Source organism: Protomyctophum parallelum (genome assembly GCF_964188405.1).
Source record: "Protomyctophum parallelum genome assembly, chromosome: 7".
NCBI lineage: Eukaryota > Metazoa > Chordata > Actinopteri > Myctophiformes > Myctophidae > Protomyctophum > Protomyctophum parallelum.
In genome coordinates, this window is record NC_139705.1 from 48,823,625 (window position 1) to 48,837,324 (window position 13,700).

Below are 13,700 nucleotides of genomic sequence, written 5' to 3' on the forward strand. Positions count from 1 at the left end.
AGTACACACTGGACTGACATATCAGTGCATGTGTGTACACGATGCTACACACTGGACTGACATATCAGTGCATGTGTGTACACAATAGTACACACTGGACTAACATATCAGTGCATGTGTGTACACAATAGTACACACTGGACTGACATATCAGTGCATGTGTGTACACAATAGTACACACTGGACTGACATAACAGTGCATGTGTGTACACAATAGTACACACTGGACTGACATATCAGTGCATGTGTGTACACAATAGTACACACTGGACTGACATAACAGTGCATGTGTGTACACAATAGTACACACTGGACTGACATATCAGTGCATGTGTGTACACAATAGTACACACTGGACTGACATATCAGTGCATGTGTGTACACAATAGTACACACTGGACTGACATATCAGTGCATGTGTGTACACAATAGTACACACTGGACTGACATATCAGTGCATGTGTGTACACAATAGTACACACTGGACTAACATATCAGTGCATATGTGTACACAATAGTACACACTGGACTGACATATCAGTGCATGTGTGTACACAATAGTACACACTGGACTGACATAACAGTGCATGTGTGTACACAATAGTACACACTGGACTAACATATCAGTGCATGTGTGTACACAATAGTACACACTGGACTGACATAACAGTGCATGTGTGTACACAATAGTACACACTGGACTGACATAACAGTGCATGTGTGTACACAATAGTACACACTGGACTGACATATGGTTTAGAAAACAGGCTGTGGGAAAGTCCACAGACATATTTAGACAGGAATGAGGGATTGGTGGTTGACTATAGGTAAGGTACATCATGGATAGGATAAAGATATTTCTAACAAAGTCTTCTGAAAGAATATATATTCAAAGATTTGTGCCGCATTTTCACGATAAAAAAAAAATAGCAGACCTACAAGCTCGTAGCGCGCCACTCGGTGGCGCGCTATGAGCTTGTAGATCTGCTATTTTTCAATAGCTAAAGTATAACATAATGCTTAGTTAAAACACCAAAAGGGGTTCCCGTCCAGAATGGGTTAAGATAGTATAGGTTAGAATAGATTTGTTTTATAGCAGTGGTTCCAAAACCTTTTTGCTCAGGACCTCAAAAAAAAATAAACATTTGCCCGGGACCCAACCTAGTGAAAATAGGTCGCTTAACAATGCGTTGTGAGCTTGTAGATCGGCTATTTTCACTACTTCTTAAAACATGTATGGAATTTCTTTAGTTTTTCTTTGATTTCTTCACGAAATGAATGACAAAATAAATAATTACATTTTGTAAAATTCTAAAGATAAATGTCACGTCTCACACCGGGACCCAAATGTGATGCGACGCGTTCTTTCGAAAAGAATGTTTGAATTAGTTTTTTTTTATACTTACAACCAAAAAGTTGATTATTTTGGGGGCTAAAACTATAAAGAACATTTTGAAACAAAATGAAGGAAACAAAAAAATAAAGGGATATTTACTTGCAATCGTTAAAAATGGGTCCGCAACCCACAAATGGGCCTGGAGGCTAACAGTTTGGGTAGGCCAGTAGGTCGGTCGGTATAGGTAAGGTAGGTACTAGGGAACACTCACAGCCTGTTTAGATATAAAAAAAAAACCTGCAGCTAAATGCTGATATGTCCCTTCATGACCTCAGATATGAAATGTTAACCGTCATTCTGCAGCTATATTCAAAAACAAAAAGACAAAATCTGCAGAACTACATCAACCAGTTATATATATATATAAAAAAGTGATCCAATGCGAAACATCAAACAATCTCCACACAACGTTCAGCGTGCAGTTACTGGTGAAGACAAGACCATCTCTGATGGAAGTTAAATCCCAACTTATACAATTCTCAGTTTAGGTCTTATACCTACAGTACATACAGGCCACCTGCCCACAACTAAAACACATTCACAATCACAGCAGCTCTAACTGTCACATACATTCACATCCATGTCCTTTTTCAACCTGGGTTCCATTTCCCTTTTGATCTGATGATGGCGCTAGAGAGCAGTGGTTCCCAAACTTTTTTGCCTGTGACCCAAAATAAATATTAAGACTTATTCCCGGGACCCATACTAGTGAAAATAGCAGATCTACAAGCTCAAAACACGTCACTTTGCGCCACATTGTGAGCTTGTAGCTATTTTCAACTACTTCTTAAATGTCATTTTTTATTTATGGAATTTCTTAGATGTGTTTGTTTCAAAATGTATAGAATATATATATAGTATATATATTAATAAAAACCTTTGGCCCACTAATGTCTCACTCACTCATCCCCACAGAGTATGAGTGGGTTTCATGATAAGCTGCCAGCTGGATTTGGAGATGTCTTGTGTGTCCAAGTTTGACATTTTGGCCTAAAGGTTGCGCAAAATACGACTCAGGCTGAAAACGAGTTTAACGGTTAAACCAGATGTTTTCTGCTAAACAACCACTTTTCCCTGTGGCAACATTAGACCATTACTGTCAGTGTGTCAATAACCGACTGGATCACATTTATCCCCCCCCCCCCCCTCCACACACACACACACACACACACACACACACACACACACACACACACACACACACACACCTCAGAGATAACATACAAACTGGTATCAAATGGGGGCCTAACGCACATCAAACTGGGCATTTGAGCTGTTATCGTGCAGTGAAGAAGTAAAGTCACAGACCAGATGAACTGATCACAGGAATTAACCCATGCAAGACATAAAGACGATGGTCATCTCTACATCTTAACAATAAAACATCCATAAACATTCTGTTGATTAAACTGCTTTGACAAATCAAAAGGAATGTCCCGTTAACATCGTTTTTCTCAACTTGGTTGGGCTGTCGACCCGAAAGTATGACACATTCTCACAGGGTGACGGGGAGGGAGGGAGAGCAACAGCTTTGTGTGATCTGGTACAATGGCTGTCGTGTCCTTATGAAGAAGGTCAGAAGGTGAGGTTCCCAGACCAAAATGTCCTTATGAAGAAGGTGAAAAGGTGAGGTCCCAGACAGAACCAGATGGTCAGTCTGTTGGACTGATGTCAGTACATTTAGGACTGAGGCCCATTCTAAAAAACGCCTTCTAAATCCTGACAATATACCTTTTTTCCTTTTTTATTATTCAAACGTCTCTGTTAATTTTTGGTTGCATCTCAGCTGAGAACGTCAAAAGGTATGACTTCAAATGACACGTATATTAAACAGAACAATGTCCAATGGAGTTATTTATATGGAAATAACTTGGCGAGTTCACAACTGCACACCTTTCTTTCTTCCTTCCTTGTGTGATTGGTCAATTTGATCCAGCGTGGAGGAAGAAGTCGTCCAATAACAGTCCAGGCAGCATTTGGAGAAGGGTGTGGTGGACCAGTAGGTCAGACAAAAGAAGTAATAATAATACAACTGTAATAATGTCCGTATTCCATTCTCCAAGACATGGCCTTGTTACAAAGGTTTCCTAATTCCAAATTAATGTCAATTACTAAGTCAAGTATGCAGGGTTTTGTTTAACAAACACTTCGGGACCGGCAAACACCTTGGTGTTAAAAATAAACTAAAACATAGCTTAGCATTTAGGTTCACAATCTAAATGTTAATATTGGAGACCAAAACAAAGGAAGTAGTAAAATGTCCAAGTAAACTACGGAGTGAAAATGATGCTCCGAAAACAGGCCCAACTTCCCAGATGAAAACAAAGTTTAAGAAAAATAACCGATGACATAAAAAATGACCGATGCCACACAAGTTCACATGAAGTTCTTGGCATGACTTGCATCAAAAGAAGCTCCGGCATGGTGGTGGCTAAGCTACACGATGCTAACCGTCCTGTCCTTGTATCCGTACATTCAGTTATAGCTAGGCTAGTTCGCATTTAGCTGCTAGCTAGTCTCTGTTACTGAATCCATGAAGGAGGTCAGCTTAAGTTGCTGAAGTATGCTAGTTAGCATGTAGCACCAGTCAAAGAGCAGGACTCTTTATATTTGAAGATGCTAGGTATCACATGATTCCTCAACGAGTGCCCATACTGTAGGTGTCAGGCATTCGCATTGACGAGTAAATGATGATGATTAAAAGGTAGCCACAGGCTTCGACTGGTTCTATTTTTTAACAAGTCGGACAAAAACATGCTGATCATAATTATGCATCTCAACTCTTTTAAATTGTTCTCAACGTCTCCTGGAGCCTGAAGGGCACAGCTGTGGCGTTGTGCAACTTCTGGGCCCACAAGTGGAACTTAAAAGATATTTCCGCCCCAGGTCTCAGAAGAACAGAACCGGTGGAGTCTCCATTACCTCCTGTGGGCGGGCTGAAGACGAGAAGGTTTTTGATCACATCAAAAGCCAAACATAGTCCGTAGCCATTAAATAACAGCCAAGTGCTTCGTCAAGGTCCCTCAAACTAAACAAAACACCCCCAATGACACGCTTCTAGTCTCTAGACTAAACTACGCTCAAAAGGACAATTATGTTCCCCATCAGCATGTTATGGTATGAGAGGAGTGGACACAACGATGGTTTAAGGGCTTCCATTAGTTCAGCTTGTGTGACGTGACTCTCTGTTCAAGAATGGAGTCGTGGAGAGCCGTGCTGACATCATCATCATCCTCATCCTCTCTCCATGTTTCCCCAACCTGCCTGGTTAAGAGTTAGGACCAGTACTTCAACCACACAGACCTGTATTAGACGCACACGTCCAGCGGAGGGCGCTGCTGTGCCGACGACGTCCATATTCCCAGTACTCTGATTCAGAGTGTGTTTATTTTCACATATGACCGTTTCCAGTTGAGGGCTCTTTCTTTTGTCCCGCCACCTCCATCAGGTTAAAAAAAAGTGCTCAATTTTCCCCATTGGATTTAACATGTCACCTGGTTGAAGACCATCACTCAGGGGGTCTCAGGGCGGGTCTGTATCCCAGGAAGGTGCTCTGTAGAGCCAGGCAGAGCTCAGGGTTTGTGGGGGCCAGGGGAGAGGACCACCGGTGTGGACAGACCGTCCACGCTCAGAGCTGGAATGTGGATCTGATTACTGCCGTTGGTGGGGAACTGGAGGGAGAAGAGAGAGAGAGAGGAGAGAGAGAGAGAGAGAGAGAGAGAGAGGTAGAGAGAGAGAGAGAGAGAGAGAGAGAGAGAGAGAGAGAGAGAGAGAGAGAGAGAGAGAGAGAGAGAGAGAGAGAGAGAGGGAGAGGGAGAGAGAGAGAGAGAGAGAGAGAGAGAGAGAGAGAGAGAGAGAGAGAGAGAGAGAGAGAGAGAGAGAGGGAGGGGGAGAGAGAAGAGAGAGAGAGGGAGGGGGAGAGAGAAGAGAGAGAGTGGGAGAGAGAAGAGAGAGAGAGGGGGAGAGAAGAGAGAGAGAGAGGGGGAGAGAAGGGTAAACATAAATGAAATGACAACTTAACCCACTTTCAACCCATCTTCATATAATTTGTCCACTAATGCTCAGGATAAAATGGTAAAACATTAATCTACTCTCTGCAACAAGATTAAAAAAATGTAAATAAAATAGAAACATATAACATGGCTTCCATTATAGCATGCTAATTATCCAGGAATATAAAGCCTGCAGTTTGTGTGTGTGTGTGTGTGTGTGTGTGTCAGAGCGACTATGACTGTGTGTGGAACGGAGCATCAACTTCCACTGACCGAGGTCGCCTCCTATGGGCACAACAACAAAGACAGCGACAATGTGTTGCCTTCCAGGCTAGTGTTGGTGCAGGCTTTATTTTCTGTAGTATCAATGTGTGCCTATTAAGCGACCCTAGGTTAAAGTGACCCAAGCCTGCTTGATTGTACCTGATTGATTGTCACTTGTACTGCATTGAGGGGTAATCAGTACAATGACTCCATGTGAGTGAGGGAGAGCAGGCAGAACAATGTTTGCTGTGAAGAGAGAGGTTGTGTGCTGTTTGAGACTACAGAAAGAGCATTGTTTGTAAGTTTAATGTTTATTTCCATTTAATGCAAGGAATGTAACACGTATTTGGATTTAGACAGGATTGTTATGATTTTGGTTTTATTATTTAAATGCCAATTGTTTAACTGCTTTTTGATGACTTACATGCTGTAGATTTTTGTAGCAGTTTGATAGACTATTTGCAAAAGTCTGTATTATTTCATGTGACTCTTAACAGTCAATTGTTTTTGTACATTTTACTGTGTTACAGTTTCACTCCTGACAAAGATCAGTAAAAAGGGAGCAAGACGCCTCATTCCTGACTCCTGTCTCTTTTTTTGAATGGAGTTTGGCTGGCTGCCTAATTGTGGTTACAACACCTCAGTGGGGGCAGTACAGTGAAAAAACAAGATCTTCTGGAGTTAACAGCAGCTACAACAAACAACCTTCCTCTCATCTAAACATGGATACAAATCGAGTAAAAGACAATAATTCATCATCCGGTTCACGGAGAAGCAGCACTACAGCTTCATCCACCAGTGCCGTAGTAAAAGCTCGTGCCAGGGCTGAAGCAGCGAAAGCACGAGTGTCATTTGCCGAAAGGGAGGCACAGCTAAAAATTGAAAAGGCTAAGCTGGAGGCTGAACTGGGAACACTATCTGTCAAAAGAGAAGCAGCTGCAGCTGAAGCCGAAGCAGAGGTCTTAGAGGCAGCCGAAGAAGAGGACTATGTGAGTGCATCGAACAAGACCAGACAGCCAGTGCCTATACAGGACATTGCGGAGCGCACAAGTGAATACGTGGAAGAACAGATTAAACTCCACCCTACACACGCCAGCATAGCCAGTCCTCCTGGTACTGACGACAGCCTTGTCACATGGGGGACTCCATATGTCTCACACCCAACACCCGATACGCATGCCAAAGACAGTAAGCCACCAGTAACTCAAACATTACCAGTTGATTCTAAACTACTTCCCATTAAGAAAGAAAATACCGAGGCCCTCCAGAGGGATAAGGAGTGCAAAATGGATTCCACTACAGCTCATAACACTCCGAACCCTGCAGCCCGGTCATATATTCCACAGCAATCTGCAGCTCGGTCCAACATTCCCCAGCAATCTGCAGCCCGGTCCAACATTCCCCAGCAATCTGCAGCCTGGACATCTAACCTTCAGCACGCTGGAATATACAACTCTGCACCTGTGACAAACGACCTGGCACGCTATTTAGCTCGACGCGACTTGGTGAGTACAAGCCTCTTTCAATTCGATGATAAACCCGAAAACTACAGAGCATGGCACTCATCATTTAACAATGCAGTCAGAGGCATCGGCCTCACAGCTAGCGAGGAAATGGATCTGCTAACAAAGTGGCTTGGCAGGGAATCTTCCGAGCACGTCAAAAGGATGCGCTCGGTTCACGTCAGTGACCCTGAGGAAGCGCTAAAGAAGGCTTGGAGGCGTCTCCAGGATTGCTACGCTTCACCAGAAGTAATTGAGAATTCCATATTCAAGAAATTGGACAATTTCCCTACTATCTCTCCCAAAGACTACACTATGTTAAGGGAGCTGGGAGATCTTCTCATGGAGATTTCGTGTGCCAAGGAGGAAGACTACTTACAAGGTTTGAGGTACCTGGATACAGCCCGTGGCATCTGCCCCATAATTTTGAAACTCCCCCATAGCCTCCAAGAGAGGTGGGTCGTCCATGGCTCACGGTTTAAAGAACACACCGGCCAATTCCCTACCTTCGACTTCTTCGCTAGGTTCATCTATGACGAGGCGCGCATCAGAAATGACCCCAGTTTAATTTTCTCAAGTAACAGCAGTACCTTCGTACCCGAGAGACCAGAGAGACCTAGGGCCCCAGGCATTAGGAACCCAATAACTGTGCACCAGACTGACGTCTCAGCAGACAAGGACCCTGACACGGACACTCCTACCAGGAAGAACGACGGTCCAGCTAAAAACTGTCCCCTTCACAACAACATGCCACACCCATTAAGGAAATGTAGAGGCTTTAGAGCAAAGACTCTTGAAGAAAGGAAAGCCTTCCTTAAAGAAAATGGGATATGCTTTAAATGCTGTGCTTCAACTACTCACATGGCCAGAGATTGTGACGCCACAGTGAAGTGTAGTGAGTGTGATAGCACCCGCCACAACACAGCTATGCATGGAGGTCCAGCACGTCCTAAAACATCCCCACAAGACAATGGCGGGGAGGAAGAGGAACAAGGCCCTAACACATCAGAAGTCAATTCCCACTGCACCAAGGTCTGCGGAGTTGGCCAGGCAGCTAGGTCCTGCTCGAAGATTTGTTTAGTCAGAGTCTATCCCCAGGGTCAACGTGACAAAGCCATTAACACGTACGTCATCCTTGACGACCAGAGTAATCGCTCATTGGCTAGAACAAACTTCTTTGAGCTGTTCAGGATTCAGAGCCAACCATCCTCCTACTCCTTGAGAACCTGTGCCGGTACCATCGACACATCCGGAAGAAGAGCAGAAGGCTTCCAGATCGAGTCGTTCGACGGAAAGGTCAGTCTCAATCTCCCGACACTTATTGAGTGTAACGAGATTCTCAATAATCGCTCGGAAATACCAACACCCGATGCAGCTCGTCACCATCCACATCTGAGAAGCGTGGCGGCCAACATTCCAGAGCTCGACTCCAGTGCAGGAATTCTCATGCTACTAGGGAGAGACATAGTCAGGGTGCATAAAGTCAGGCAGCAGATCAACGGGCCACACGACGCACCTTTTGCACAAAGGCTGGATCTAGGCTGGGTGGTCGTGGGAGACGTGTGTTTGGGGAATGCACATAAGCCAGATGTGAGAACATTCAAGACTAATGTATTGGAGAATGGCCGCCCTACTATCCTTACTCCCTGTGAAAGCTTCCTGCAGATCAGAGAGAAAGTCTGTGGCGATGGCGGGGAGCGACAAGGCAAACTCTCCAAGCCGAGAACCGTCACAGAACAAACCCTTGGATCGACAGTGTTCAACAGGACAAATGAAGATAATAAACCGGGCCCATCCATTCAAGACATACACTTCCTAAACATCATGGACAAGGAAGTCTACAGAGACGAGACACACAGTTGGACTGCACCTCTCCCATTTAGAGTGCCAAGGCAGCGCTTACCCAACAATCGACAGCAAGCTCTCAACCGCCTCGCCTCACTTCAACGCACTCTAGACAAGAAGCCTGAGAGGAGAGCACAGTATGTCGCCTTCATGGGAAAGATTTTCGAGAACGGCCATGCCGAGAAAGCCCCACCGCTGAAAGAAGACGAGGAATGTTGGTACCTGCCAACTTTCGGAGTTTATCATCCACGAAAGCCAGGTCAAATTAGAGTGGTGTTTGACTCTAGCGCACAGCACTCTGGGCTCTCTCTCAACGACGTGCTCCTTACCGGCCCAGACCTCAACAACTCCCTTCTCTGAGTTTTTTTTTTTTTTTCTTTTTTTTTTGCGGCTTACGCCTTTTATTGATTTTTGAAGGGACAGACAGTAGGCTGACAGGAAACGGGAGAGAGATGGGGGGATGACATGCAGTAAAGGCCGTGTCGGGTCCGGGAGTCGAACCCGCGGCACACTGCGACTGGATTACCAGTCCGGTGCCCAGACCGTTACGCTACGGCCTGGGCCCCTTCTCTGAGTTTTGATCCGCTTCAGGAAGGAGCAGGTTGCCATCCTTGCAGACATACAACAAATGTTTCATTGTTTCCTTGTCCACGAAGACCATAGAAACTACTTGAGGTTCCTGTGGTACAGGGACAACGACATGTCCAAGGATATCGTTGACTACAGGATGAGGGTCCACGTTTTCGGCAACAGTCCTTCTCCAGCCGTTGCCATCTACGGGCTGAGAAGAGCTGCGCAGAAGGGAGCACGAAAATATGGATCGGATACTGTGCAGTTTGTGGAGCGCCATTTCTACGTGGACGATGGGCTTCTGTCTCTACCTACTGAAGCCGAGGCCATCGACCTCCTGCAGAGGACTCAAGCATCGCTCAGTGAGTCAAACCTGCGCCTGCACAAGTTTGTTTCCAACCGAAAAGCTGTCATGGATGCATTCCCACTCGAAGACCATGCAGCAGGCGTTAAATACCTGGATCTCAGTGGAGAAACTACAACCATGCAGCGTAGTCTGGGACTCTGTTGGAACACAACAACCGACACCTTCACCTTCTCAGTGTCAACAAGCGACAAGCCGTTCACTCGACGCGGAGTTTTGTCCATAGTGAACAGTCTATTCGACCCCCTTGGACTCGTGGCTCCAGTCACTATTCAGGGAAGAGCCCTCCTGAGGGATCTCACAACGACCACAGGCGACTGGGATACGTCACTCCCAGAGGACAAGCTACCTCTGTGGGAAGTTTGGAGAGACTCATTGCAAGACTTGGAAGAGCTAAACGTCCCACGCACATACACGTCAATCTCTCCTAGCAAAGCAAGATACACCGAGCTATGTGTGTTTTCGGATGCCTCAACAAAAGCCATCGGAGCGGTGGCATATCTGAGGGCCGAACATGAAGATGGACGGATCGACGTGGGCTTTGTTATGGGGAAGGCAAAGCTTTCCCCTCTTTCTGAGCCTACAATTCCCAGGCTTGAGTTGTGCGCTGCGGTGCTCGCCGTAGAAATGACAGAAATCATTCAGGAAGAGTTGGATTTCAAACCGGATGCTATCAAATTCTACTGCGACAGTAAAGTAGTACTCGGGTACATCTACAACGATACTCGCCGCTTTTAAGTCTACGTACATAATAGAGTTCAGCGCATCCTCCAAACGACAAAACCAGAACAGTGGTCTTACGTTCATACCGAGGATAACCCTGCCGACCATGCATCCAGGTCGGTCCCTGCGTCACGCCTGGCGCATACATCATGGATGACCGGACCTGCTTTCCTGCACAGACCACTCAAGGATCATTCAGCAGCAAAAGATCCCTTTGAGTTGGTCAACCCAGATAAAGATGCAGAGATGTGAGTAGTTTGATCGTCAAGATTCAAGAGAGAGACCTCACACCGGATCGGTTCGAGCGTTTTTCTACCTGGAAGTCGCTCATCCGAGCAATGGCATTCCTCATTCACATTGCCAAATCACATAAACAAACCGACCAGTCTAATGGATGTACAGGATGGCACCGCTGTAATCTACCTCGTACACCAGACGAGTTGGCACAAGCCAAGGATGTCGTCCCTAGAGCTACTCAGAAGAGAGCCTTCACAGAGGACTTCATGTTACTTTCTCAAGGGAAACCTGTTGCCAAATTCAGTACTCTTCTGGAGCTCAGTCCTATCCTCGAGAACAATCTCATCTGCGTCGGAGGACTGCTGAAACATGCATGCTTGGATACCGGAGAAAATAATCCTCTGATCCTCCCTAAACACAGCCACGTGTCCGAACTGATGATACGGCACTACCATGACCAGGTGAAACATCAAGGTCGTCACCTAACGGAAGGAGCTGTCAGAGCAGCAGGTTTGTGGATCATCGGGGGAAAGCGGCTCGTCAGCTCTGTCTTACACAAATGCGTAACATGTCGAAGACTCCGTTGCAAATTTGAGGAACAGCTTATGGCAGATCTTCCCCCTGAGCGTCTTCGCACATGCCCACCCTTCACCTATGTAGGCTTGGACGTGTTTGGACCTTGGTCAGTCATCGCCAGACGAACAAGAGGAGGCCAAGCACAAAGCAAGCGATGGGCATTGATGTTCAGCTGCATGAGTTCAAGAGCAGTCCACATTGAGGTACTGGAAAGTATGGACACCTCAAGCTGCATTAACGCACTCAGGCGTTTCTTCGCCATCCGCGGCCCCGCTAAACAGCTCAGATCTGATTGCGGCACAAACTTTGTGGGCGCCCACAAGGAACTCGGACTGCAAAACGAACAGCAGAACACCGGCGTGAAGAGCTACCTGAGTCAACAAGGCTGCACCTGGGAGTTCAACCCCCCTCACGCCTCACACATGGGCGGATCATGGGAGCGCATGATTGGGGTGGCGCGAAGAATCCTCGACTCCATGTTACTTCAAGAGAACGTGCGCCTCACTCATGAAGTGTTGTGTACTATTATGGCGGAGGTTGCAGCTATAATGAACGGGAGACCTCTCATTCCAGTGTCTACAGATCCTGACTCACCGTTCATTCTAACACCCGCTATGATACTTACTCAGAAGGTCGGGGTCCCACCTCCTCCTGGAGACTTCACGGACAAGGATCTTCTCTGCAAGCAGTGGCGCCAAGTACAGGCACTCGCCAACAAGTTTTGGAGCCGGTGGAGGCACGAGTACCTACTAGGGATGTTGAAAAAAGTTGAAAATCGACTCGATTTTCGACTCATGCCTCCCGCGACTCAAAACGTATGAGTCGAAAAATCGTTTTTATTTGTATTATATTTTTTCAATAATGTAAAATGTTATAAACGTTGCCGTTTCAAATGTTTTCCAAATGGGAGAGGTACGTGTTTGTCTGTGTGACACTGCTGTGCTGCGCCTGTCAGTGGCTCGTCACATGCAAATTGACTTTGAGCAGAGCGCTGTGGCTCTGAGTTTGAGAATAGACCCCATCGTCCAAGGGTGTGTGTGTGTGTTTGGTGGGGGGTGGTATCTTAGCAACACTGAATGATCTGTCCCATTGGTCGTGTGCTCGTATCATGAGCCAATGGCTGCAGCTCTGCTTCCCAGACCCAGACCCAGGTTCACATCTCATATACAGTCTACACATGCCGTAAAGTGAACTGACAGCCACAGGTCTGCTACCATATTAGCAGTGGTGAGCGCTCTTCTCTCGTGAAGAAAGCAGGACAGAGTTGTCAAATAAATCCCGCCGTCATTCATACTGTATTTATTCTCCGACCCGACATTAAAATACGGAACAACGTGCGTTCATTACGGGGCTCGTGACAGGCTGCAGACACTTGAGAGTTGGGACTACTAGCAGATAGCACCGCTGCTCCTTTACAAAATAAAGTTTATTTTTTATTATTGGGATTTGATCATTGATGCAAATTCTAAACATATGGATGCAGCTGCAGAAGTTGTGTTGCTTAAAGGAATGCATAGTTGCGTTCTCCTCAACTGCTGCGCAGCAACAACAAAAATATAAAAAAAATGAAAAAAAAAGAAGGAAAAAAGTCGTTCGACACGTCGATTTTCGGCCTCGATTCGTCGATTGCCCAAATATGAGTCGTTTGGCATCCCTAGTACCTACCGACTCTGCAATGTCGACAAAAGTGGACTGAGGCCCAGGCCGTAGCGTAACGGTCTGGGCACCGGACTGGTGATCCAGTCGCGGTGTGCCGCGGGTTCGACTCCCGGACCCGACACGGCCTTTACCGCATGTCATCCCCCCATCTCTCTCCCGTTTCCTGTCAGCCTACTTTCTATCCCTTAAAAAAATCAATAAAGGCGTAAGCCGCAAAAAAAATAAAATAAAAATAAAAATAAAAATAAAAAAAATAAGTGGACTGAATCTCGCAGAAACCTATGTCCTGGCGACATTGTGTTGTTAAGAGACAAGGAAGCTGCCCGGAATGAGTGGCCAATGGCTGTGGTCACTTCTGCCTTTCCCGGAAGAGATGGGAGAGTCCGCAAAGTAGAGGTCAAAACCACAAACCAGGGCTCTGCAAGGACCTATCTGAGACCAGTCTCAGAAGTTATTCTACTTCTCCTCAAAAATGACTCTTGATAATGTGAAAATATAATTTCTTAGGGATGACCTTACAAAGGCTATGCGGGGAGTGTGTTGCCTTCCAGGCTAGTGTTGGTGCAGGCTTT

The 13,700-nt window shown here is 45.9% G+C and overlaps 1 protein-coding gene across 1 annotated transcript in view; it reads right to left on the reverse strand.

Annotated features, from left to right (window-relative positions):
• Nucleotides 1-4,419: 4,419 nt before the first annotated feature.
• elk1 (ETS transcription factor ELK1) overlaps nt 4,420-13,700 on the reverse strand; it is a 42,428-nt gene continuing 33,147 nt past the window's right edge. Inside the window, exon 12 of the mRNA XM_083769878.1 lies at nt 4,420-5,067. Within this exon, the coding sequence (XP_083626004.1) occupies nt 4,969-5,067 (99 nt within the window). The 3' untranslated portion in view covers nt 4,420-4,968. The remainder of the gene's footprint in view (nt 5,068-13,700) is intronic.